Here is a 26,324-nt window from a genome sequence, read left to right as displayed (position 1 = left end):
ACCGCAATTGCTTTAAAAAAAAAAAAAAAAGGTAAGAATCTAGAAGCAGGGAGACCAATTAAAAGGTTACTGTGATAGCTGAAATGAGATGTAATGGGGGCCTGAACCAGGATGGTGATCTTGTTAATGAAGAGAAGGGAATGCAGTGAGACCTCTTAGAGGCACAATTAACTGAACTGAGACACTTAGAAATTTACTGGATGTGGGGGATAAAGGAGAGGGAAGGTTAAAGCTGAGTCTGACATTGTGAACCTGGGTGACTAGAAGCAGAGCAGAGACCTTGACAGAAGCAGGGAGGTCGCTGGGGAGGCGAGTCTAGGGTGAAAGGCACTGAGCTCCCTTTGGACACAGGATCATGGATGGAGAGCTGTAAGAGACTAGGAACCCCTCACCTTACAGAGAAGTTGAGGGGGGTCTGGTGACATTAAGTGACTCGCCCAAGGATATGTTGAATTTATGATGCCAAAGGGACAATGATTTGTCAACAGGAAAATGGTGATGCAGGCTTGGAGCCTGGGGGAGAGACTGGGGATGGGTACATAGATCTGGAAGTCCTGGGTATGGAAAGGACCCCACGGCAGGCCTGTCAGCTAACAGACCATTGCCCTACATAGAGGATGGAGGATGAATGATATCCTTCTAGCAAAGGAGGTCAAGAAGGGAAGGTCATACAGGCACAAGGTGAACCAGAAGAAAAGACTGTCACAAAAGCCTAGCAAGGCAAGAACATCCAGGAAGGTTGTGATGAACGGCATCAAAAAGGGAAGAGAGTTAAAGTTCACAAAGCAACTGCATATCCTAGGTACCTAGACACTGAAAAGAGAATGCCCTGCATTTAAAGAAAGACACGAGACATACTATCACAGGAAAGGCACATCTCCCAATGTAAATTAATGGACCGACGGATGAATTGTTCGGTTTTTACCTCCGTGGTTATTGATTTACCAAGGACTCATCGCCACTTATGAAGCAGATGAGTTTCTGAAATGGTGAAGCTGAGGACCAAATCTTTTTTTTTTTCTTTTCGGAGGGGCAATTGGGGCTAAGTGACTTGCCCAAGGTCACACGGCTAGTAAGTATTAAGTGTCTGGGGCCAGATTTGAACTCAGGTCCTCCTGACTCCAGGGCCGGTGCTCTATTCACTGTGCCACCTAGCCGCCCCGAGGACCAAATCTTGAACCCCCAAAAGGTACAGACACAATCTGATAAACTGTCTCTACAAGTCAGCCCAACTTACCCCTGATGCCACCACCCTGCTCTGGCGCTGGCACTTTCCTGGGCATCTCGCCTTATCTGATGCACTAGCAACTAAAATAGCATCTGCAGACACAGCCAAGAAAGCCGCTGCTCCGCAGATTGACTTTTTTTTCCAAACTTTTTTTTTCTAGGGCCCCCCCCCCCTTCCATTCAACAAGTCTTTCTTAAGTGCTTACTAGGTGGCAGCCCCAGCATCAGGAACTAGAATATAAAAGCAAAACCAGAAGAAGTCTCTGCCTTCCAGGAACCTGGACCATACTCAGGGGGAAGCGTCTACCCAGATAAGGAAATACAAAACACACACCAAGTAAACTTAAAAAGCACACTGATGACCTGGGCGATCAGGAATGGCCTCGCACATGCTGTTCTCCTTCTGCATGCCAGTCACAGAGACTTTTGGACCAAACTTTTCAGGATGAGCAGGGGCTAGGACTGACCATAACAACCGCTACATCACAGAGCCTGGCTCAAGCTCTTCCTCGCTGTTTCTAATCCTCACTCAAGTCAATGTTTTTGTTTTTTTTTTTCCCCCACAGAATTTTAAAATTTAGAGTTAGGAAAGACTTTATAAGGTTTTTAATTAAACCTCCCTTACAAAGCAGAAAACCTCACCATAAGCATTCCTAAGAGAAGCTAGCAGGGAGTTATTACCTTATGAGGGCGTTCAATCCATTGTAAGAAGGTTCTAATTGACAGAACATTTTTCCTGATGTTCAGATGAAATCTGCCTCTCTATGACTTCTAACCAATGGACATAATTCTGCTTTCCAGAAAAAAAAAAACCCAAAGTGTGGATCTGCTGCCTCTTCTACATAACAGACTTTCTTCAATATCTGAAGATAGCAGCAATGTCTACTTTAGTTTTTTATTCCTTTTGTAGTTTTCAAAGTGTGCGTGTGTGTGTGCATGTGCGTGTGTGTGTGTGTGTTTTCCCCTCACACCCTACTCTTTCCTGATCTCAAGGGAAGTTTTCTCCCTCTTAAGCAGAGGGGCACTTGTTCCTTTTTAAGAGAAAAAAATGCATAAATAGAAATATATTCTTAGTCTAGATTGAAGACACCCTCTCTAGAACTATGGGGAGCCTTCTCACATGGGGATTTTCAAAGAAATACATCTCTGATTTTATGCTGTTCAGTCAACAGTATAGCTGGAATCAAGTAGGAAATTCAGGCTTTAGCGCTGCTTGCTTCAGTTTATTCATCTGTAAAATTATAGGGCTGGAGAAGATGGTCTCTAAAGTTCCTTCCAGACCTTAAATTAACATTCCTCAGGAATGTATCAATTTCATACATCTTAGAATATTTGTCATTTGAATATGGGACAGCCAACTTCCTTGTATTCTGCTTGTCACCTTTTTTTCTTCATTACAGGGCCTGGACTAAAAAAGTCCTAACATTATATCATCTAAAAAAAACATCACCTGTTTTCGCACTTTATGTGCCCAAGCATCTTGTACCTTCTGAAGTCAAGGTGGGTGATAATCTAATTTAAGAATAAGTCTAATGGCAGGATGCTTCTTCAGTGCTATGCATGATTAGGAGTTTAGCAGTCCTGATTAAATGTGACCCCATATCTGTCCTGAATTGAGCAGGGCGTGCTTGCTCTCTGTCTCCCCTCCTTTCTCCCTGTTCTTCTCTCTCTTATATCTAGGCACAGCCTTTTGTCCTGAGTCTTATCCCTTGTCACCAACTACCTACCTATGTGACATTTTGAACTACATGCCTCTTAGATACTTCAAAGCCAACATGTCTGAAACAGAACTCATCTTTCCCCCAAAGGTAATGCTATTCTGAGCTCTCCTGCTTCTGTCTAAGGCCCTCCTTCCAGGCAGTCACATTTATAACTTTGGTGTTATCCTTGATTCCTCTCCACACCTATCTTCTGTCCCGTCCATTGCTGTTATCTTTTTTACTGAGCAGTGTAGGGCAGGGGAAGAGTTCTGGATTTGGAGTCTGAAGATTTTGTGGAAATTATTCAAATTCTCTGACCTCTCGGGGCCTAGGTTTCCTTATCTGTAAAATGATGGGATTGGACTAGAATACTTCTAATCTTCCTTCGACCTTGAAATCACAGAATAATAGGATCACAGATCACAGACCACAGATTTTGGGGGTAGAAGGGACCTTAGAAGCCACTGAGTTTAAACCCATCATTTGAAGAAACTAAGGCCCAGGGAGGGATTTGCCATTTCTTTCTCTGGCTCATTCTGCATATGAGGAACTGAGGTAAACAGGGTTAAATGATTCTCTCAGGGTTACACAGTTAGGAAGTGTCTGAGGTTGGATTTGAACTCGGAAGATGAGTCTTCCTGACTTTCAGGTTCGGCACTCTAACCACTGCACCACTGAGCTGTTGTTTTTTTTTATCATATACTTTGACAAAAACATGTTCTACACATTCATCTTTGATTTTTTTTTGTGGGTTTTTTTTAAAATTTTGCTTTTTAGAAAGGGGAAGGCAGGGCAATTTGGGGTTAAGTGACTTGCCCAAGGTCACACAGCTAGTAAGTGTTAAGTGTCTGAGGCTGGATTTGAACTTCAGGTCCTTCTGAGTCCAGGGCCGGTGCTCTATTCACTGTGCCACTTAGCCACCCTCACATTCATCTGTAAATCTGTGAAGACTCACTTATCAATGATTTTAGGTGTATATGCTTTAATTGGTTTGGTTAAATAAAGGTTGTTTTTGGTCTATTATTTAGTTTTCTAATAGCTGCAAAATGTATCTGCCTAAAGTCAAAATGTACAAGTCACTGCTTTAAATATGTAGCATGTGTATCTTCCAAAAATGAAACCCATTAACTATTTTAAAGACAAGAAGAATGTGCATTGAGGGTTTCTTTGCCTTTGTTTTCAAATGAAACTATGATATAATCAGTATAGGGAACTGCCAGTGAAAACATTCTCTAGCAATGCAGATCAGCCCCTTCTCTGAAACTTCCAGTCTTAGAGCCTGGCCTAGAGAACTAAGACGTTAAGTGACTTGCTCAGAGTCACACATGCTATATATCTAAACCTCCTAGAAGCTAATTCATGGAGACACACTGATGCTCTATGCAGATCACCCGCTCGCTCTTCCTTTACCTCCCACGTAGCATGAAAAGTTTAAGATGCTACAGAAAGCACAATATAAGCATTCTGTCCATTTCAAGTTACCAGGTGGCAGTGAAATCTCCTAATAATCAAATGTGTATTCGTGTTTTCCAGAGTTGCTTTCTCAAGCAAAATGTCTAAGAGAAGATACCTTCGAAAAATGAAAAGCATGAGATATTCCCTGTTTTAATTAGGGGCATTAAAAAACACATGACATACATTAAAATGTCATCTCCACAAAGCTACTTTGTATAGTAACCTTTTACAGAAAAACTCAAAATTCAGAAAATCAGATCAGTGGAGATATGAGTTTGTAAATCAATGTGAAAGTTAGAAATAAGAGAAGAACGGTCAATTTCAACTGGATTAAAAAAACAAAGCTACAAAACAGGCAGACTTTTCAAAAACCTCTAATGGAAGTCTTGGCACTTTAAATTATAAAATAACTAAAATAGCTATACTTATGCGTCTTATTTCCTAAGAATTAGATCTCTGACACGTGTTATCACACACTGACTGACATATAAACCCCTTATACTAGCCCAGTCATGTCAACTTCTACAAAGATTTTTAAAATTACTAAATGCTTCTTCATTTTCCTTTCATTAACCACTGAAGCATGAGACACAGCAATGCTTTTGTTTACACATCTGTTCAAACAAAAGATAAAAAAAAATTCCTTCTTTGGGAAAAGGCCAAATCTTGTAAATACACAGAGTCATAAACTTGCTTGTCTTTGCAGAGCAAGGAACCTGAATTACTGTAAAAACATATGGCTCACTGTAAATAAATTAATACAAATAATATCAGTGCTTCTAAAATGACAAAACCTTTAACTATCCCTGCAAAAGTACATGTGTGTATGTGTGTATTTTAAAGGTTCTTATCAACTTTTCCAATTAATCAGCCAAGGTTTCTGCCTAGAGGTAGAAAAAGTCACTGTAAACACAATTTCCCCGGGTCCAATATTCACAAAACCTAAGACAAACATGAATTACTCCTTAAATTGTCTTAACTCACCCTTCTGGGCAAAAGCCAACTGGTCATAGGACCTACCACAAACACACACACTAATGTCAAATATCTTGCATAATAGGGAACTTTTAAAGACATTCAAAACTGAAAGAAAAAAAATACAGATTCACATCCAACAACTTCTTTCAGATAAAAGTTTGTATTTTATGGTCCAGTTGATTCCTTGGAAAGGATACTTAAAATGAAAATCCAAATGTTTTTAAGTGCTTTTCTTTTTGAATAGGCTTATCTTTGTAGAAAGCTTAATAACACACAGTGAAGAAATGGGACAAGTTCCATGGAATTCTTTTTTTCCCCCTCTATTTTACCTAGTGTCACAAGGATGTAATGAAATGTGTGCGATCAGTCTCAGGCATGCTCTTTAGCAGTTCTGAAGCTGACCTGTTTTTGGACATCTGTACTGGTCATGTATTATGTTAGGGTATGTTTTGTGGGGGGGAGCACTGGAGGAAATGTCTATTGTATAAAAACAAAATCTATCAATTCTTTCAAAAGGCCTATGAGGTAAAGAAGAGGTGATGAAATGGGCAGGTCCTGGAATCTTTTGTTTAGAGCTGAAAGTATTTTCTGAGATCATTAATAAATTTCTTTTTCAACCTCAAAGAAAAAGGTTCATGGAAGTAGAGGAAATTCAGGAACATTTAGCCATTTTGTCCATGAAAGTCAGCTTCTAGTTATGGCAGCATGAAAGGTGGCTGAAGAGTCCAATTTTCCCAAACTCACACTACGTAACAAAAACCAAATAAACCAATACTCAAGAGAACAAAAAAAAAAAGGGGCAGTAAGCTTTTCTATCCAGTCTAGGACGACACAAGAAGGCAAGAAGTCTTCAGGCACTGGGAGCAGGGAAAAGCTAGTGTTCTGGTAAATGGGCCCACAGCCCGTAAGAGCTTTCAGCCAGGAGGCTCTAGGGAGACTTTCTCAAATGGGCCTGGACACAGGAAGGCATCTGAAGGGGGATAATCCAGAAGGTCAGAAGCTGGAGGGCCTTCAGTAAGTGAGGCTTGAGCCCTGGCTTGTCACTGCACAGGGAGAAAGAGGCAGGCTGCCCACTCCACAGAGCATGGGAGACCCAGCAGGACACAGGGCCAGCTCCACACCTGAGAACACAGATGAGCGATCTTACGGAAGGCCCAGGGCTCATCAGGGCCATGAGAAGAGAGAGAACCAATTCCTAAGGAAGGATTGTGCAAGAAGGAAAGAATAGGCACTACCTGGTGGCACGGAGGGGAGGATTATGGTAGAGAATAGAATGGAAAATTACTGTGCTGTAAGGGATGACCAGAGGAATGCCTTTCCCGATTCTCCTCAGGTGTTAGTAGCATCTTCCTCTGTCGATTACTTCCTGTTTTAGAGCTTGTTTGCATGCTGTCTCCTTTCCCTGTATCCTCAGCGCTCTGCACAGGGCCTGACACACAGCTGGCATCAAGTACTGCCCACCTCCTGGTTTGACTGATTCAGAGAAACCTGGGGAAACATACACAAACTGATGCAAAGTGGCATGAGAACCCAGAGGGGGAACCGTTCATACAAGAACAGCCCTAAAGAAGAAAACAAAACAAAGCTCTGAAGGACTCCAGAACTCTGATGCATGCAGTGACCTGGCGAGATCCCAGATGACTCATGAAAAAGCATGTCCCCAATCTCTGGGCAGAAAGTTGATGGAGCAGAGGTGCTATAGGAAAAACAGATCCGTCTACCACACACAGGGTGGGCTAGCTTTTCCTGAAAAGGTAACAAGAATTAACTGGTTTGCAGGAACAAAGACTGAACTATTGATGCAGCATCCTGGTCTCCTAAAATACAGAAGCCGGGGTACAACGGAGTCGAGGGCATTTATTCAGGCTTTTGACTGGTGAGCCACTCTGGCAAACGTGGAGACAGGAAAGCTTGTGATGACCTCCATCGATGCTCTTCCCATGTGAAGGCTAAATAAAACTATCCTTTGGTAAACTGTTAGATGTCCTATCTGTGAGTGTATCATTCTGTCCTGTTCCAAGGGGCCACAGACAAGCAGAACGGGGTTAGTGCTAAGCATATTACATTTCATACATACTTTAAAATAGCTGTATTCAGACATTTTTGTTTTACACACATACATAAATACACACTCCTTTTTTGTACTGCGTATCTTGAAATGTTTATCTGTTGTTTGTCAAGTTCATAACTTTGATGACATTTTAAAAGGGAGAAAATTAAATAAAATAAAAAAGAAAGCATATTATAAGATGTGACATCTGACATGCCAGATGAAAACATACTTGTGTAACCATTTGTGGCCCTCACAATATATCGCTGCATCCATACACAGTGTATTGCTTCTAGCATAAGAGTGAAGGGACTAGCCATTGTTATTAAGGATTTAAGTCATGAGGAGTGAAAATTACCAGCCTGTCATTTGGCAACGTATTGGTGGCTAGAGAAAAGAAAGTTAGAGTCCTTTGCTAATCTGCTCAGAATTGGTAAGATAAACAATAGAAAGAATATTGGGATACAGCTGATACTATTCTTACCTCTAAGTAGTATGATAATAAAGCAACGATGGATAATCAGTAGAAAGGACAATCCAGGGAAAGTGACACTGACAATGGAGACATTTGGTCATCACCTCTAATTTTGCTGCCGTCCAGTCCTATGACCTTGTGAGTTCACCTAATAGGGGTTCGGGTAGTGGGATGGTTAAATCGGATCATTTCTCTTCAATTTTTTTTGCGGGCAATTGGGGTTAATGACTTGCCCAAAGTCACATGGCTAGTTTTTGTATTAAGTGTCTGAGGTCACATTTGAACTCAGGTCCTCCTGATTCCAGGGCTCTTTTCACTGTGCCACCTAGCAGCTCCTAAAGTGGATCATTTCTAAGGCTCCTTCTAAGCTATTATTATTTTTTAGACTGGATCTTTATTTTCATTAGGGTAGGGAGGTCCCAGTGCTAAAATTCACTTGTAAATCACTCTAATCCTGGGGTTATTTGAGGTGGGGTGAGAGAGAGGAGTGTTTTTATTAGAGCTTTTTTCCAAGCAATTATTTATGATCTTGCTCAATTTCACTGAGTCCAAGTTCTTTCTTTCCCAAGTTTATAGTTTATATTTTTACATTCATACATTTTACTTGTTTTCAGTTTTGTTGTTATCAATAATTTTGTAGTTTCTGATGATTTTTCATTTTTTTCTGCATACTTGCCCTGAATCCCCTTATTTTTATTTCATTTTGGTAATTTGCTTTCTGGGCCTCTTCCCATTTTGGTAAGTCTTAAGAGGGTGGCTGCCATGCCATCTGATATTATTATCACTTAATATTGATATTCTTTATTTTATTTTGGTCTTTAATCAGAATGAGCTTCCCCAGCTTATCTTAGAGCTTAACGGTATCTATGTTTACTATTCTCTTATCAGAAATCATGATTGCAATTCTTCTTTTTATGAATTCAGCTGATCAAAAGAGCCTTTACCCAGGGTTGGGGAACCTACAGCCTCGAAGTATTTGTTCTGTGAAGTCTGGATTCAGTCAAAGGGCCATATGTGGCCTTAAGGCCGCAGGTTCCCTGCCCCTGTATATTCCCTATATATCAGATATGCTTCTTTTAAGCAGCAAAATGTTGGAATCCTCACTCCAGTCCTTAATTCGTTCCAATGGTGAAGCTGAACTATTAACAGCCAGAAGTAGATTCTCCTTTTACTAATTTTTTTTCTCTTTCTCTATCTAGCCCAGGAAAAGGCCTAATTTATGAATCAACCCCTTCCCACCATAAACATCTCTTTAATCAACTTTCATTCATGATGTCTGATCTTAAGAAACAATGCATCTGATTTCAAACTGTAGAACAAAGCTGCAATCGTTAAAATCATTTGGTACTTTTTTCTAAGAGGTTGATCAGTGGAACCTATGAGATACAGAAGCTAATGGATATAATACAGCACAGTGCTTAGTAAATTCTAAGACCCTATTAAATGGGGAAAGCACTCAATATTCGACAAAAACTGCTGAGAAAACTGGACAGGAGTCTGAAGAAATCAGGCTTGGTCCAACACCTTCATACTATATGCTAAGGTAACCTCCAAATGGACACAGGACCTAGACATCACAGGTCACATCAAAAATGAGCAGCGTAAGGAAGGAATTTCCTTTTCTATCTGCGGATAAGGAAATAGTTCATGATTTAAAAAGTGATAGAGAGCATTCCAAAAGATAAAACGGATGATTCTGGTGATGTAAAGTTTAAAAAGTTTTTGCACAAACGAACCTAATGTAGTAAGAATTAGAATGAGCAGGCAGTTAATATTTCAAGGCACTTTTCAAAGAAAGAAATACAAACTATTAACAACCTCAAGAAAAAAATGTCCTAAATCACTAATCATCAGAGAAATACAAATGAACTTTCCACCTCACATTCATTTATCAAACTGGTGAAGATGACAAAAGAACAGAATGTCAAATGTTGGAGAGACTATGGCAAAAGAAGTATACTAGTAGACTGTTAACAAAGTTGTGAACTTGTCCAGCCAGTCTAGAAACTGTGGGCGCTCTGACCCAACTAAGCCACTACTGGGCTTATGTCTCAAACATATCAAAGGAAGAGGAAAAGGACCCATTTATACAAAAATAATTATGATAACAATTTTAACAAATAATAATATACTGTCATAATAATTCTTTTCACAGTGGCCAAAAATCAGAAAGAAAGAAGCAGTTGTCCAATTGGAGAATGGCTAAACAGACTGTGATACATGAATGTAACAGGCTACTACTGTGCCATAAGAAGAGATGAAAGACAATTTCAGAGGAAACTAGGAAGATCTTTGTAAAGGAATGCAGAGCAAAGTTAGAAAAATGGGAAGAATAATTTATACAATTATTATAGATAAAAAAACAACTTTGAAAGGCAGAATTCTGCTCAGAACAGTAAGTAATAAGTCCAAAAGAATAAAAATGAACCACATCAGTCACCTTCTAGCAGAGAGGTGAAGAGCTTAAAGTACAGAAAGAGAAATACATTTTCAGACACGGCTAACATAGGAATTTGTTCTGTTGGATTATGTAGGTATGTATCAAGAGATTTGCTTTTTGTTTTAGATTTTTAATTTGATCATTAGGGACAAGGGAAGTGGGAGGGAGAAAAATTTTTAAATTACTGTTTGAAAAATTTTTTTTTAAAAATATAGTTAAAAAAAGATGGCATGCTGATGCCCCCCACCGGTCCCTCCCTACCTCCTCAGTGGCTCCAACCCAAGTGAACTCCTCAGTTTGTCCCAGTTTCTAGCTGGCAAGTGGGAATGACAGACTAATGTTTAAGATACTTATTACTTGAAAACTAAAGATAATGAACTACTGAAAAAAAGGAAAAGATAAAGAATACAAAAGAGACTTCCATTAGGCAAATGTGATGATCGGGGAGAAATGTCATAGATAAGATACTTATTCAATTAGGTAACACTAATGGGACATATAAATCATGTGCTGAAATAACAAGATATAGGATTTTAATAGAATCTTAAACATGAGTGTTAAGTACTTCTTTGGGACTTCAGTATCTCCACAATCTGTGATCTCACTGGTGTGGATATTTGCTCAATAAATCAAAACTCCTCTCTAGGTCTTTGCAAGTGAAAGTGTCTTGTCAACAGAGCTTTAAATATATTTTCAATATGTTTATAGATTTCTAGAAATCTGACATTTTGATAATAGTGCTACCACAAAATTCAGATAATTTTCTATTTCCTTACCCTCAGGTAAAGAGTTCGATTTAAATAAGATGGTTTTATAATCTGAAAACTTTCCTCTTTCTGATCTTGCCATCACAGTAGTAGAAGATGGTTGGCTGAAACACAGCAAACTAAAGTAACAAAAACAGAGCCATTCAACTAAGTTCAACATTTAAAATGCGCCTATTATTTGCAAGGCTTTATGTTATTTGCCAATGATACAAAGATACAAAGTGATATCATCTTTGCACTTGCAGAGAGAACAGCATAAAACAAAGCAGAATGTATTGAAGAAAAAAAAGAGAGATCTAGACAAAGGAGTCTGAGGAAAGAACATTTTCAGTTGGCTTGGTCAGGGAAGAACCAGAAAAAATACACTTTAGTTCTAAAGCATGGTGTCAACCATGTGGTTGATGCTCAATAAAAGATTTCTGAATGAATAAGTAAATGAATGAAGCCCGCACACAAAAACCTTAATGTAATACACTGATAAACTGGGGAGTGATTTTTCTCAGTACAAAGGAATTCTTTGATTTTCATTGAGAAATATTTGTTTACTAATCACTGGAAACTCAGCGAACTACTTCACAGAACTGGTAAGGGGCAAAGAAATTAAGCTATGGTGAATTTTAATTTTTATTGATGTTAGACAATAAGAGTTATAAAAATGCTTGGGCGGAGCAGGGTGATTTCTTTGTAACATTCTGTTCCATGTTCTCTCTCCATATGGGTATGGGTGGGTGCTGTATTAGAAGTCAATGCCAAATGGAGATTAAGCACAAGTAAAGATAAAGTACAATGAGCATTTATGTGGTTTATAGCCTGGAAATCCCTCCTCCTGATTCACAACCATGTAGGCGATTAACTCTAGCAATAAACTGAGAACTTCATTCATTACTTGTTTCAGATAATAGTCATGATTTCATAATTTAAAAAAAAATTGAACTTAACAAATATTAATCTTTTAATATATGAAGCACAAAAAATGAGACAGTACACGAAACTATGGTTTTTACAAGCATATTAAATGTAAAACAATAGTAACAAACCTGCCCTACCAGGCAGTGTAGTAAACAGAAATATCGTAACTCGTGAAGAAGAGCTGAGTTCAAATCCTACTTCAGACACTAACCAGTTGTGTGACTTTGGGAGTGACTTAGTCTAGGACTACCTCACTTTATCAGAACAGCATCTACCTCAGAGGGAGGGCTACAGTGAAAGGCAGAGGATGTATACAGTATCTGCACAGCTCTTGGCACACAGCGGGCATTGTTCCTTCCCCATTACCTGTGCTTCCTTCTACATGGTATTTAATATTTAGGAATATTTGATGGATCCTTTCCATTTTCTTTCTGTTTGCTTTGCCATATTCATCAAATAAGCATCATAAAAACAAACATTAAAGGTTGACCATCTGTAAGGTGAATACTGACTGCTGGATATGAGGAATGAGACATGATTTTTGCCTCCATGGGACTTAGATTCTTTCTTTTTCTTGGTCTTTTTGGAGGGGGGAAGACAGGGCAGTTGGGGGTAAGTGACTTGCCCAAGGTCGCACGGCTAGTTTTGTGTTAAGTGTCTGAGGCCGGATTTGAACTCGGGTCCTCCTCACTCCAAGGCCGGTGCTCTGTTCACTGCACCACTCAGCCGCCCCAGGTTTGCAAAATTCGTTACAATGTTCTCTCTTTGGTTTTCTCACGCTAACCCCAAGAGGCGGATGCTCCTGTCACCTCCATTTGTGCAGATGAGCAAACTCCGGTAGCTGGGGCGGTGCCCGGGTCACCCAGCTATCATCAGCAGAGGCCAGATTTCATCTGTCTGCCCCACTGCCTAGATGTCTTGTGATGCATCATCTTAGGACAGCCAGCTATGAACATTAAACATTCCGCCAAAGAGTGAGGCTTTGTTTTATTTCTATAACACATTATGTTATAGCTATAATTGTAAAGTTGCCTTTGCCAACCTTTATTTTTGCATGTCTCTGTTGGTTAGCCCCTAGATATCTAATATACTGTTTTAAGACAAATGGAATTTCTCTTACCTCTTTCTCCCGGCTTCCAACAGGAACATATAGAAAAACTGATTATTTGGTGGAGTTTTATACCCTACTACTTTGCTGAAGTAATTAACTGCCTTTAGTCGACTGTCTAGAGTTATTTTAGTAAGCCGTCACGTATCTGCAAATAAAGATGTTGCTTCCTCTTTGCCTGTGTTTGTTACTCTAATTTGTTTTTCTTCTCTTATTGCAAGTAAGTGTGTAGAAAACAAGTAGTGTGTAGAGAATCCCGTTTGATAGATACTGGCTGTGTGACCCAGGGGAAGTGACTTCTTAGTGCCCCAGGCATCTCTCTAAATGTCTAAGTTGCAAAGGAGGTGGCAATCTGCATTTGTAAACGACCTTTCTCACTGGGGGCTCCCAGGTGGATATTTTCCTCCAAGGTTCAACTCCAGCATTCCTTTTTAACCAAACTTTTGACTGTGTCAGTTTAGGGAAGTCCCAGTGAAGAGCTTCCTCTAAGAATGGACACCTGTGTACCTTCTCTACACCTTGTAGTTACACAGAGTTAACTAAGGAAATGGAGTGGTGGAGTTACCTGCCAGGGTCACAAAGAGGCAGGCTTGATCCCAGGCCATGCTGAGTCTGAGATCAGCTCTTTATCCAACATGCCACACCTTCTATCAGTCTGATAGCTGGAGTTATTTCATCCAAACATTTAACTTCACTAAACTGTATTACCTTCTTTATAAAGTAAAGTTCATTAAAAAGCTAAACTAAAAACCACTTATCTATGCACACGATGTGAAGAGATTATTTTGGAAGTATCCTCTCAGGACTCTTTAGTATTACCACAACTACTTAAAAGTTTGGAATTCTTGTGATTATTACGGTTTTTCTGAATGAAGTTTATGTTACCATTCTGTTCAAATTACTCTTGTAATTTCTAGAGGAAAATCACGTTGGAGATTTCTGCAGTACAATGGCAGCTCTCCTAAAAAAAAGTTACAAGTAGGAGTGATATTCACCCAACATATGCCCATTTTTAGGGTCACCACTCCCTCTGGGCTATTTTGCCCCCAACGGACCCTTTTATGCTGCATCCCCTTGGTATAGGGAATGACTATTCAAGGGTTTTTATGGGTTCATATCTTAAGATCACAGCTCATGAGTCTCCATTAATGGTTTTACCCTCCATAGTCAGTGAATGACTGAAAATTCTACTGTTACACCATCGTGGCCCAGAGATGACCCTAGTTTCTTAAAGGTTATCTAGGAGACTGCAAGTTCTGGCAGGTTCAGCCACGGGGAATTTTGGATGTGGTAACAAAATGAGTCTATTTTCTAAGGATCAATGTAGCTAATTACAGAGAAGTACATCACCATAGGCTAGACAGCTGTAAATTAATTCCTTTTTTTGGCCCTGGTGACCCATGTAAATGGCTCTCAGTCCTGTGTGGCCCCTCCCATTTCTGCAGTAATTGGGACAGAGGTTACTAAGAATCAGATATAGTTTAGGCTGTCAATAAACAATTTAATGACCAATGTTAGCTGACATACTGACAGAAAAGCTAAATCTTACCAATCTTGATATTCTTGATCTAAATAAAACCAGAAGAAAGACACTGACACTAAACAGAAATATGACTCACAGACAGGCCTTACAAAGGAAAAGAAAGAAACTGATAGAGAGGGCTGCATTTTACCATAATCATCAAGAAATATTATTTAATGGCATATTTAGTCATTATACATTGAAGTGCTAATGGTATCTATAAAAAGACCTCCATGAAGATAATTGTACATTTCTGAAGGGGAGGTGGTTGAAAAATTCTATTAAGAACTTGGTAATGCCCTCCATGTCAAATCACCATGTAACCGTCTGTTTGCTGACTTCATTGTAAAGTGAGGAAACGCTCGGGTTAAAGAGGACTTCACAGTTCAGGAAGGAGTAAGAAAACCCAAAATCACACGATGCTCAGATACTTCACTCCTCCGTGCCATGAAGACTCGACTGGAAAAAAGTAACGGTCAGAGGCTGGACATGATGAGCGCCAAATAACCCCAGAGAGAATCAAAAGAATTACACAGTAAGAGCCAGGAAAACATTTATTGGGCATGTGGGAGTTCTCCCCTAGTTAGTTCTTGTGTATATCCAGACCATCAATGCTAGCTGATGCTCCAGGAAGAAAGGAGGAGGAGGAAGAACGAGATGGGGAAGATGGGCGGGAGGAGGAGGGTGAGGAGGGAAAAGAGGGGGAGAGGGGTGGGAAGAGAAGAGAGGGAAAGGAAAAGAAGGAGGAGGAGGGGAAACAGGAGGAAGAAGAGAAGGAGAAAAAGGAGGGAGAGGAGGAGGAAGAGGGGGAATGAGATGGGGAAGATGGGCGGGAGGAGGAGGGTGAGGACGATGATGTACAGAACAAGAACAAGCAAAAGATTTCAATGAGCGACTGTGGGTCAGTTATGTGGGAGGAATGAGTGACGAAAGATAGGCAAGAACACTTGCAGCACTCTGGGTAGATCCACGGTGGTGCCCTTTGGGACAAGAGTCACACGAGTCTGGGAGGTAGCGATGGGCTGCAATCTGTATCACTGAAGGGAACTCTCAGTTTAATGAGATCTAAGTCCCATGTGAGCATCTCAGGGAATCAGCCAGCTAATACAGTTGTTTCAAAGCAAAGGCACTTGCTAAAATGTTATAGTAAGAACGGCACCAACAAAACATCTCCCGCATGATCCTGGGGTGTGCTCTCCTACCCAGGCAGGAGGAAGAGTGGAGACACACACACACACACACACACACACACACACTGAATACACGTGACAAAGGTCATTTACATCCTGGCACCACAGGGCAGCCCGAAGTCTCCTCCTGGCAGACTCACCGGAATCACTCTTCTGGGCCCTTTGAGCCTGCCCCTCACAGTCCCTACCACCTCCAAGCCTGGCATCAGCTGGAGTCCTTCTGGAAGGAATGGGAGACAAGGAGTGACCCTGGCTCTGGGTCTCGCTATTCCTCGAACACAATCCCTACTGCAGGGGCTGAGGTCTCAGCACCTGCCTCGAAGGCCAGGAGCTTCTGCCACAAGAGGCTACTGCTTAGGAGGGGGGGAAAGAAGCCTGCTGCTCACTCCCAGAGGTATCAGGGAAAGGTAGACATATCAGTGGGAGCCCGCATTATTCTTTCATGATTTCCTATAACGCAGTATCGAGGGGCCTTGTTTTATCACATTCTTCTGAGATGCCAACCGTTCTCCCTGAGCAGAATGCTGAGCAGGAATATGTGCTTTAAACTAGTCCTTCATCAAATACATTCAAACTTTCTTACATTTTTTTTCCTTCTTTTTACACTTATCAGTCCCAGCATCAGGTCAAAGATCAATTTTGTATTTGCAGGACACTAACAGCAGCACTATATAAAGGAAGAAGCTTTATTTGCCAACCCTTTGAGATTGGTGAAACTTATAATGATTATAATACCTATTAGGATTACGTGCTGAGTTAGTACAGTTCCATTTTTTCTTTTTTTTTTTGCAAGAAGTTCCGCACATGGGCGGCCAGGTGGCTCAGCGAGTAAGAGCATGGCTCCAGTGTCGGGATGACCTGGAGATTGAATCCCGGGCTCAGACACTCAGCACCCACCCAGAAACACCTGGCCGTGTAACTTTGAGTAAGTTACTTAACCCCAATTGCTTAGGGGCAGCCAGGTGGCTCAGCGAGTGAGAGCACCGGCTCCAGTGTCGGGATGACCTGGGGATCAAATCCAGGCTCAGACATTCAGCACCACACCCAGAAATAACTGGCCGTGTAACCTTGAGCAAGTTACTTAACCCCGATTGCTTAAAAAAAAAAAAAAGAAGTTCCGCCCATTTTACATGAAGACCATCATTAATCACATTATCTCAGTGTTCCTCACAAAACCTCTGAGAGGCCTAATGCTTAGGCTTCTTATTGCCTCTAAGACAGTAAGCACATACTTTGAGTGCACTCTGAAGTTTCCATTCTCTGAGAGTAACAGGTATCATTCTTACAAAGACAGGAACATGAAAGGCATTTCATAACCTGAATTCAGTAATACAGTTTCATTTACAAACCAACAGTTTGAGACACACTAAAACACACACCCACATATAAATACATACATAAAACTGTGTGTGATCTTTCTCCCTACACACACACACACACACACACAGACAGAGATATCTTAAAGCAAATAGTCTACTACAGAAATAAAGTTCATATAAGATGGTAAAAAAAAATGCCAAGAGGATTAATTCCATAACACATTGAGATCATAATTGTATGCAGATTTGCAAACTAATCATTTGTGACCCATTATTTTAAAGCATGACTCCATTCACTATCTTAAAAAATAGTGTGATGGAATGTACTATTCAGCTCATTGTAAACTGTCTATCCCATCACTGCTCAATTCAAAAGCTATATAAACACACCGCAATCAAACCCATGATAGTTGATAGAAATCCCTTATTTAAGTGATCTACAAAATGCCCATCAAACACAAATACAAAAAAGAGGAGTTCTTAATAACACAACTTTCTGTATTTACAGTACTCTGAACGGCACTTAAACCTGCACTGGGTACACAAAAGGCACTCCCCCCCAACCCCCCAGGCTGACAGCATTCTTAGTTCTCTCATTTACACCACACTGCAATAACATAAAGAGGGGTTTACCATTAATCCAGGTTTTACTACAAAGCATCCCGTTATTTCTCTGTCAAACACTGGCAAGAGTGCCAAGTGTCTGTCATCCAATTCAGGGGATTAAGCCTTCTCTTACAGTGTGATACTTGTACCAATTGATAAGAATACAGATATAGTTTCTTGGAGTTGGTCACAGTCTCTATTCTGGCCTGGATTCTCGCCACAGAGGTGGAATATGACAGCTGGCAGGAAACTGAGGGGAGAATATACCCTCCCCTCTGCAGTCACCACATTTCAGTTGCCATAGTGACTAATCCTCAATTGAATACTGTCTTTGTATATTTCTTTTCAGTAAAACTTTAAGTAAACTTAAGTTGAAAACATTCAGTTGATTGAAAAAAAGAGAGGTACCACATCGCTAACAGGTACAGTAAAGTTTTGTGACATATTCCCCCATATGAAAAGAGCAAATTAACTTTAATAAGGGTTATCAACTCCTTTAAACTCCTAAATATCTCCTGTCTTTCACTTTAAAATATGGCTGGACAGGATCTTCCATCCTGCCAGGAAATGACTTGTCTTTTAAAACGTGCAGTCTTAATAAAGAGCTCTCAGCACCCACAACAATCTGGGGCAGAACTTTTATGTGCAGAACGTACCCACCAAAGAGGGAGCTCGGTGCTTTACAAGAATCGAGCTTTAATTCAGTATACTGGATTCAACGTATTCTAATGAGGTTCTACAAAGCAGACACTTTCAACTGAAAAGAAAAAAGGGCAAGCTAAGAAAAAACATTGAGAAAAACGTATCAGAAAAAGCTCAAGGCAACTCTCTCAGCCTCTAAACTGCAGAAAAGCTGCTGCTCCTTCCCTCCGCCTGTGCTCCATGAAATCGCTGGGAGCTCCTTATGCCAGTGAAATCACAGGTTCTGTCCTTGTCCTGAGTGTGAGATAAAAAAATCAACTATTGCTCTATTTGGGGCTCCATGTTCCGTGTCTGAAATAATAATGGGGAATACACAGGTTCTGTCAGCTCAGAGAGCCTCTCTACATAAAAAAGGCAGCCTCTGGAAGACAGCAGGGAACTCTTCTACAAGTTTATTTTATTTTATTTTAAAATACTTTCTTCTTGAAATCTAGTTAAAGCACCTCACCTGGTGTATCTGAAGTTTTCCTTCAGAGTGAAATTCTAACAAACTGTTGCCATTATTCATAGTTTCATGCAAAGCAATAGTCAGGATTTGTTTTTTCATAGAAAAAGGGACGTTGCCTCTGACTGTACGTACACAAAATTATCTAAAATTTGGGTAAAGTTTTCCTAGAAAACATTCGTGACAAACATGAAACATTCAGAATAGCTTGAAGCAAACCAATATTTTGCACAAGAGTGCACCACCATCAAAGAGACGCCCTTGTAGGTGAGATGTCTAGGGATTTGGGGATTTTAGAAGCCAGAAGTTCTTAGATATTTCCTAATGCTCTTGGTAACTCTAACTTTTATTTTCCAATTTCTCTAAGCCCTTACTTGACTCTTCCTTCTTTCCAAAGTTTTGTTCTTATCACCGACTCACCTATAAAGCACTACCTTGCACTCAGTGACATCGCAGCTTTTGGTGTGTTATTATGATGTCATTAAGAATGCTGAAGCAAAGTTGAGAAGACAAAATGCAGTGACTGCGATTTTTTCCTTTAGTAGTTTTGCAGGGCAGCTTTTTAAAATTCCATCCACACGCCCCTCTAAATGGACAAGACTTTACATGAGGGTTCACAAATGTGTCTACCCAATTCTTTAGCTTAAAATATTCATACCAAAGACTTCTCATCACTTCTATTCAGGGAGGGATGATATTGCTATTTGATTTTCCCAAATGAATAACAAACTGTAGACTGATGGCAGACACATTTCTCACTCAGCAGGAAGTCACAGAATGACAGACCTAAAGCAGGTAGAGGCCTCAGACACCATCCAGGCCGGAGACGTCAAACACACAGTCTCAGATACTTACTAGTTGGGCAAGTCACATGAACCTTAGTTTCAAGTAACTTATATAAAGTACTCTGGAAACTTTAAAACACTACATTAAATGACAGTTATTGTCACAGATGAGGAAGCCAAGGCCAAAGCAGGTTAAGCGATTTGCCCGTCACAGAGAGGTAAAGCACAGACATAAGATTTGAATCCAGGTCTCCTGACTCCAGAGCCAATATTCTTTCTACTGTGTCATATTACCTCCTCTTTCTGTCACTGACTACTGAGTTTTGAAAATCAGTTCAACTGAAGATTTTTTTTACTTTACTTTTAGTTTTCGACATTCACTTACACAAGCTTTTGAGTTTTAAGTTTTCTCCGCCTCCCTCCCTCCCTCCCTCCCCTTTCCTCAAGAGGGCATGAGGTCTGATAAAGGTCTACCTATATATTCTCATTAAACAGATTTTTTCACATTAGTCAGGTTGTAAGAAGAATTAGAATGAATGGCAGAAACAAAAAGTAAAAAACCCAAAGGAGCAAACATCTGCTTTGATCTGCATTCAGACTCCACAGCCGTCTCTCTGCATGTGGACGGCATTTTACATCATGGGCTTGTTGGAGCTGTTTTAGGCCCCTGCATTGCTGAGAAGATCCAAGTCTATCAAAGTCAGTCATTTCATGCTGTGGCTGTTACTGTGTACAGGGTTCAGGTCCTGCCCCCTCACTCGGCATCAGCTCCTACAAGTCTTCCAGGTTTTTCTGAAGTCCACCTGCTCCTCATTTCTTGTAACACAATGATATTCCATTACATCCATATATCACAACTTGTTCAGCCATTCCCCAATGGATGGGCATCCCCTCAATGTCCAGTTCTCGGACACCCAAAAAAGAGCTGCTATGAGTACTTGTTGTACATGTCAGTCCTTTTCCCATTTTTATGATCTCTTTGGGAGATCAGTTTTATAGCCCTTTGGAATAGTTCCAAATTGCTCTCCAGAATGGATGGATCAGTTCACAACTCCACCAACAATGCATTAGTATTCCAATTTTCCCACATCTTTTCCACCATTTATAATTTTCCTGTTTTGTCATGTTAGCCAATCTGATAGGTGTCATGAGATATGTAAGCGTTGTTTTGATTTGAATTTTCTATCAATCTATTTTTTAAAGAAGTAATTCTATTAATTTTAGGTAGAAAAGTTATACTAACTTCATTTCTAGTACATAATATAGAATCAGTACTATAGACCTATCTAAATTCTGTGCTCTGTGACAACACCACAAAGTGTGACATTAACATAAAGGCCTGTGGGTAGACTTTTTGTTGTTCAGTTGTGTCCAACTCTTTGTGAACCCATGGACTACAGCACGTCAATACTGTGCACAGAGCTTTCTTGGCAAGTGGGTAGAACAGTTATTGCTAATATGAAGAAACTAGGGAAATGTATTTCCATGGGAAAGAATGTTCTCCCTGGGCAGGACAACAGAAAATATCTGTGCAACTTTCAGTATTCTTCCTATATTGTTCCAATCACATTACCTTTTCATCAATCTCCTAACTGTATACTTGGTAGTTTTAGCGCTGTATTACCCTTGAATTACCTAAACTCATCTTTTAACTCTTTTAACCTTTTTAACATATTTAGCTCTTTTAACTTCCAATTTATTCTCTGTCTTCTCAACAAAGCTATAAGACTAGAAATTGGTCAACCATACTTCAATTGGGGAGAAAATGAGACTGTGAGATTTGTTTTTGTGTCCACAATCTAATTCTCTCCTTGTGTGCTAAGAAAAAATGCTTTGACTAAGCCAGGAAAATGCAGAGCACTCAGTTAATTCTTTGACAACAATATGAAAAAAATAATCTAAATGAAAACCAAGAGATGATTCTCGTTCCACAGATTGAAAGGTTAATTACACAAAACTACAAAAAAACAAAAAACAAAAACATTGAGAAATATTCTGTGGTCTTTTTTTGTTTTGTTTATTCTCATTCCTAGCTAAATAAATTCGCATGAAGAAAAGGATATTTAGAGATTGGAAGCTTCATGGATATTGCTGACTCTTCATTCATTGATATTGTAGATGGTAAATAATAATTAAAGCCAGAGATAAATAACTATTCTAAGCACCAACACCAACCAGGACCAACTGCCACCAAGAAGCAGGTCAGCCCAATAGTTCTGGAACAAGCTGTTCCCTATGAGCACCAGGTTCATTTCTGGCCTACCCCCTACAGCCATCCATCACATGCATGGGAATAACCTTGGGGAGGGACTGGTTTCATAGGGGCAGCCGCCTCAGTAGCCGCAGCTGTTGAAGAAGTATAAAAGAAGCCTTTCACTGCTCCAAAACTCAGACTGTCTTGTGGTTCAATGGAAATGCCACTAGAGATGATTCATTACTACCAGTGCCTTCCTGAAGCACCTTAAAAGGACTTTCTATCTGACTTCCAGCTCAGACTTCCTGCAGGTTGTGCCCGCCCCTTATCAGAACGAAAGCACCTGGAGAACATGCATTATTGTACTTTTCTATCTCCAGCTCTTAGCTCAGTGTTTTTTTTTTTACATAGAGTCATTACTTCACAAATGCTTTTTAAAATTAATTTATTCTCTATAACAAAATCACAAAGTGATTTTTTATTATTATCACCATAGAGCAATCACAGAATTTCCAAGAACAGAAGATGTGGAATTTTTCTATATTAAGAAAAGAGGTGGGGCGGCTAGGTGGCACAGTGAGTAGAGCACAGGCCCTGGAGTCAGGAGGACCTGAGTTCAAATCTGCCCTCAGACACTTGACACATTTACTAGCCATGTGACTTTAGGCAAGTCACTTAATCCCAATTGCCCTCCAAAAAAGAAAAGAAAAGAAAAGAGGTGGAAATCAGAAGAAAAACCTCTTAAGAGATCTTTTTTTTTTTAATGAGGAAAAATATTATACTTCACAGCAGATGCAACCCTCAAATGGTTGTGTTATTTCATTAGCTTCTCCTTATAATCTTGTGACGCAGTTAGTTCAAGTATCATTATTCCCATTTTACAGAAAAGGTGAAGGTGGGAGGTAGGGAGGAGTAGGTGACTTATCCAAGATCACACAGCACAAAGGTGGTGTGATCATCCAGATTTTTTGTCCCTCCAGATCCACACACACAAGCTTGCTGTAGATGGGACGTGGATTATGGTGGAAATGTAAGGATTATGTAAAATGCAAATTTAGTTCAGTTATTTTGCAGACTGTGTTTTTTTTTAATGTCTGTCATGATTTTTGTTGCTGCCGTTCTTCATAGTCAACTACGGGATCCTTCTCCTAAACATTTAGAGATGCATTTGTTTTCAGGCAATGAATTACCAAGATAGATGTAAATCATATTAGCGGACATACATAATAATTTAAAATTTGCAGAGCATATTATATACATTATCTCATAAGTCCCACAAACAAAAAAAGGAGCTGTTATTATACATATTTTACAGATGTTTGAGAGGGAGAAGACAAGAATTTGAGGGAATAAGGAAAAATTATACATAGAAAGTGGCACTTGAACTGTGTCTTGAAGGGAGAACCTTCTAAGCAAGAGGTACAGAGATGGAATGATGAGTTATGTAGCTGAAAAGAGAAAAGGCCAATTTTTCTGAATTGTAAAGCACAGAATGAAGGAATGAAGTACGATGAGATTTTAAAGAAATATTGGGGCAAAGTTGTAAAGGGCTTCAAAGCTAAACAGAGTTTATATTTGGACATAGGAGTCACAGGAAGCCACTGAAGTTCACTGAGTAACGAGTGACATCCGGATCTGCAGTTGGGGAAAATCCCTTTGGCCTAAACAGGTAGGATGGACTGGAGGACAAAGACATTCGAGGCAGGGAGACCACTTAGGAGTCTATTACAATAACCTAGGCAAGAGGAGATGAAGGCCCAAACTAACAGTGTATCTGTGTGAGCAGACAGCAGGGCTTCAACGATCATGGACGTGGAAAAGGGAATGTCTGGCAGCTGACTGGGCAGGTATGGGAGCGAGCCTGGCGAGCCGAAGATAACCAGGAAAAAAGTGCTAACAAAAGCCCAGAGAGAACAGAATGTCAAGGAGGAGATTCTCAGGAGCGTCAAATGCAACAGGCAGGAAAAGAAGGACACAGACTGAAAAAAGATGATAATATTTGGTCATTCAAGATCTTTGGGTCTTGACTCTGGAGAAGCTAGACTGCAAAGAGCTGGAGAGGTCAGCCAAAGGATTTGACCTTTTCTTACAAAAATGTGTTTGTGTTAGTGTCTAGTTCTCAGGGTTGTTGTGAGAATATAATGGGATAGTATTTGTAAAGTACTTTGCACCTTTAAAGTTTTATGTAAATTCTAGCTATTATTAACTATTGGCTGTTATTGTTAACAATCAATAATTATTAATTATAAAGAAAAATAGGGATGAGGTTTAATTTAACTTTTTCTTGGCATCCCTAAGGTCTCGCACAGGTAGGCACTTAATAAATGCTTAATGACTGATTCTGGGGAAAAAAATAGAAAATTTATGCAAAGAAGAACAGTACATAGTTTTTTAAAAGCCTTAGTTAAATAAATTCTTAATTTAAAAAAATGTTGACATGTTATTAGCTATCTTGCAAGTAAGAATTTTTGTGCCTGTCTTTTGTTTACTTCTCATACCTTCTCAGTTAGTTTCTAAAGAAGGTCCTTGTCCTTGAGACAATTCTGGGAATGCTGCTTTATGGTGGTGGAAATGGCCCTGAAAGCTGGGGGTTCTTTACTCCATTCCTAGCAACAAGTCTAACTCAAAGTAATTTTATTATGTTTGTGCCTTTTTCTCTTAATTTGGAATAATACTACTTAACAGATTTTTAACTTTAATCTTTTGATTACCACATATAATTAAGAAGTATTTTGTTCAAACGTTAAGTCTTGTCATTAAAAAAAAATTTACATAAGTGATCAAAAGAAAAATGAGTCAGCATCACAAAGCTGCTAACCCAAACAATTTTGATGCTTAGGATGTAAGGTAATTCAGTGGAAGGTAAGGAGAATGTCTATTCATTTAATTAGATGAAATCACCTAATGGAAACCTAACCATAGATTCTATTGCAAGTAGGAAGCTCTGGAAAAAGTTGATTGTGTGCTAAATAATCTGAAATATTAAATAAGGTTTTTATTTCATTTTGTATGTTTGGGCATTGTTACATCTTAAAATTATCTACAGAATTAGAGAGAGATGTTTATGTAGGATTTTTAACTTAGCTGAAGCCATTTCTTTAATGTCTGACAGTTTCTGAGATGTGTGTTTCCCAACCACTGGCCAGGAGCAGACTTTTATGAGCATACAACGTTTTTTCTTCTTCTCCCATTTACTACCAAAGGTTCTTATCTCTTCTTGTTGTTCAACTGATCAGTCACGTCTGACTCTTCGTGACCCCCTGAAGGGGTTTTCTTGGTAAAGATGCTGGAATGCTTTGCTCCAGAGGATTAAGGCAATTAGAGGTGAAATGACCTGCCTAGGGTTACACAGTCAATGAGCATGTCAGGCTGGACTTGAACTCAGGTCTTCCTGACTCAAGGCCCAACACTCTATTCACTGAGCCATCTAGCTGCCTCTTACAACCTATTAATTTAAAGTACTGAATATTTTTGCCATTCCTTCTTCTGAATCCTAAACCCTTCATTCCTGCATTCTTCCTTCTCCCCAGTTGTTGGTCCCCACTACCTGATATAAATAATGGAATTCTAACTAGGAGTCCTGGTGCCTGGGGAAAATTCAGTTGTGGGAGAAGCCCTTTGGGGGACCACTTTCTAGACAGCTTGTCCTAGGACTGCTTTGGAATTATACCAGGACATTCTCCAGACGTAAACGTGGCATCGCTCCATTACCTACCAATGGCACTGCCTGGAGGGCCCCCTCCCCATGGAGCAGTCCTGGAAATCATCAACTCATCTCCTAGTCATCTCTGAGATGCCTAGGTGTGGTGATGCCCCTCTTCTAGAGTCACAGCAGATCCTGGTCTGAAGGAATGACATTTTTTCCATCAGACCCTATCTTTACCTGCTCCTTGTGCCTGGAAAAACTGTCAGTAATAGAGAATATCCTTGATCTACCATTCCCTTGGCTGAAAGACTGGCTGTGAAGAGAAATGTCTCTCTCTTTTTCACCTAAGAAAAACCCTAGTTACCTTTTCCTACTCATGGCTCTGCTCATGAGAGCTATCTGACTCAAAGCGCTGGGTGCCATAAGGTCTGTAAATGGGAATATAGATGCTTTATCTGATAAGTAGTATAGTTTGGGTTCAGAAACCTTTTTCTAGAAGGCATATGTAGGTCTTTCCGTTCTTATAGCAATCACTTTATCAGTAAGTCTGTATGAACAATAACTAAACAGGTTCCTATAGAGTAGCTTAAAGGTGCTGTTTGCCCTCTTACCTTGGTGCTGCATACTGCTATGTTAGCAGGGAGCTGGGAAAATTGCTTCAATTCAAACACATCACGTGTGGCCCATCGGCTCATATGATTTTCTGCTTTGCTTGATCCAATCACATTCTGGTTGGAATGGATATAGGCCACTTCTTGAACACCATCTGAGAAGTGATCAAAGATACCCATTAGATGAATTTGGTC

At 39.9% G+C, this 26,324-nt stretch overlaps 1 protein-coding gene across 6 annotated transcripts in view; it reads right to left on the bottom strand.

Moving 5' to 3' along the window:
- ERCC6L2 (ERCC excision repair 6 like 2) overlaps positions 1-26,324 on the bottom strand; it is a 186,402-nt gene that overhangs the window by 61,897 nt on the left and 98,181 nt on the right. For 5 of the 6 annotated variants that reach the window (XM_069088008.1, XM_069088013.1, XM_069088009.1 and 2 more), the window contains one exon: positions 26,130-26,284. In XM_069088008.1, coding sequence (XP_068944109.1) covers positions 26,130-26,284 — 155 coding nt within the window. Of the gene's footprint in view, positions 1-22,553; positions 23,021-26,129; positions 26,285-26,324 lie in introns of those variants that run through there. The other variant, XM_069088014.1, reaches the window with a different exon arrangement.

Source organism: Petaurus breviceps, unplaced genomic scaffold (assembly GCF_028583685.1).
Source record: "Petaurus breviceps papuanus isolate PSGF00001 unplaced genomic scaffold, PetGlider_PUasm1.0 183, whole genome shotgun sequence".
NCBI classification, from domain to species: Eukaryota; Metazoa; Chordata; class Mammalia; order Diprotodontia; family Petauridae; genus Petaurus; species Petaurus breviceps.
This window is presented reverse-complemented; position numbering and strand designations above follow the sequence as displayed.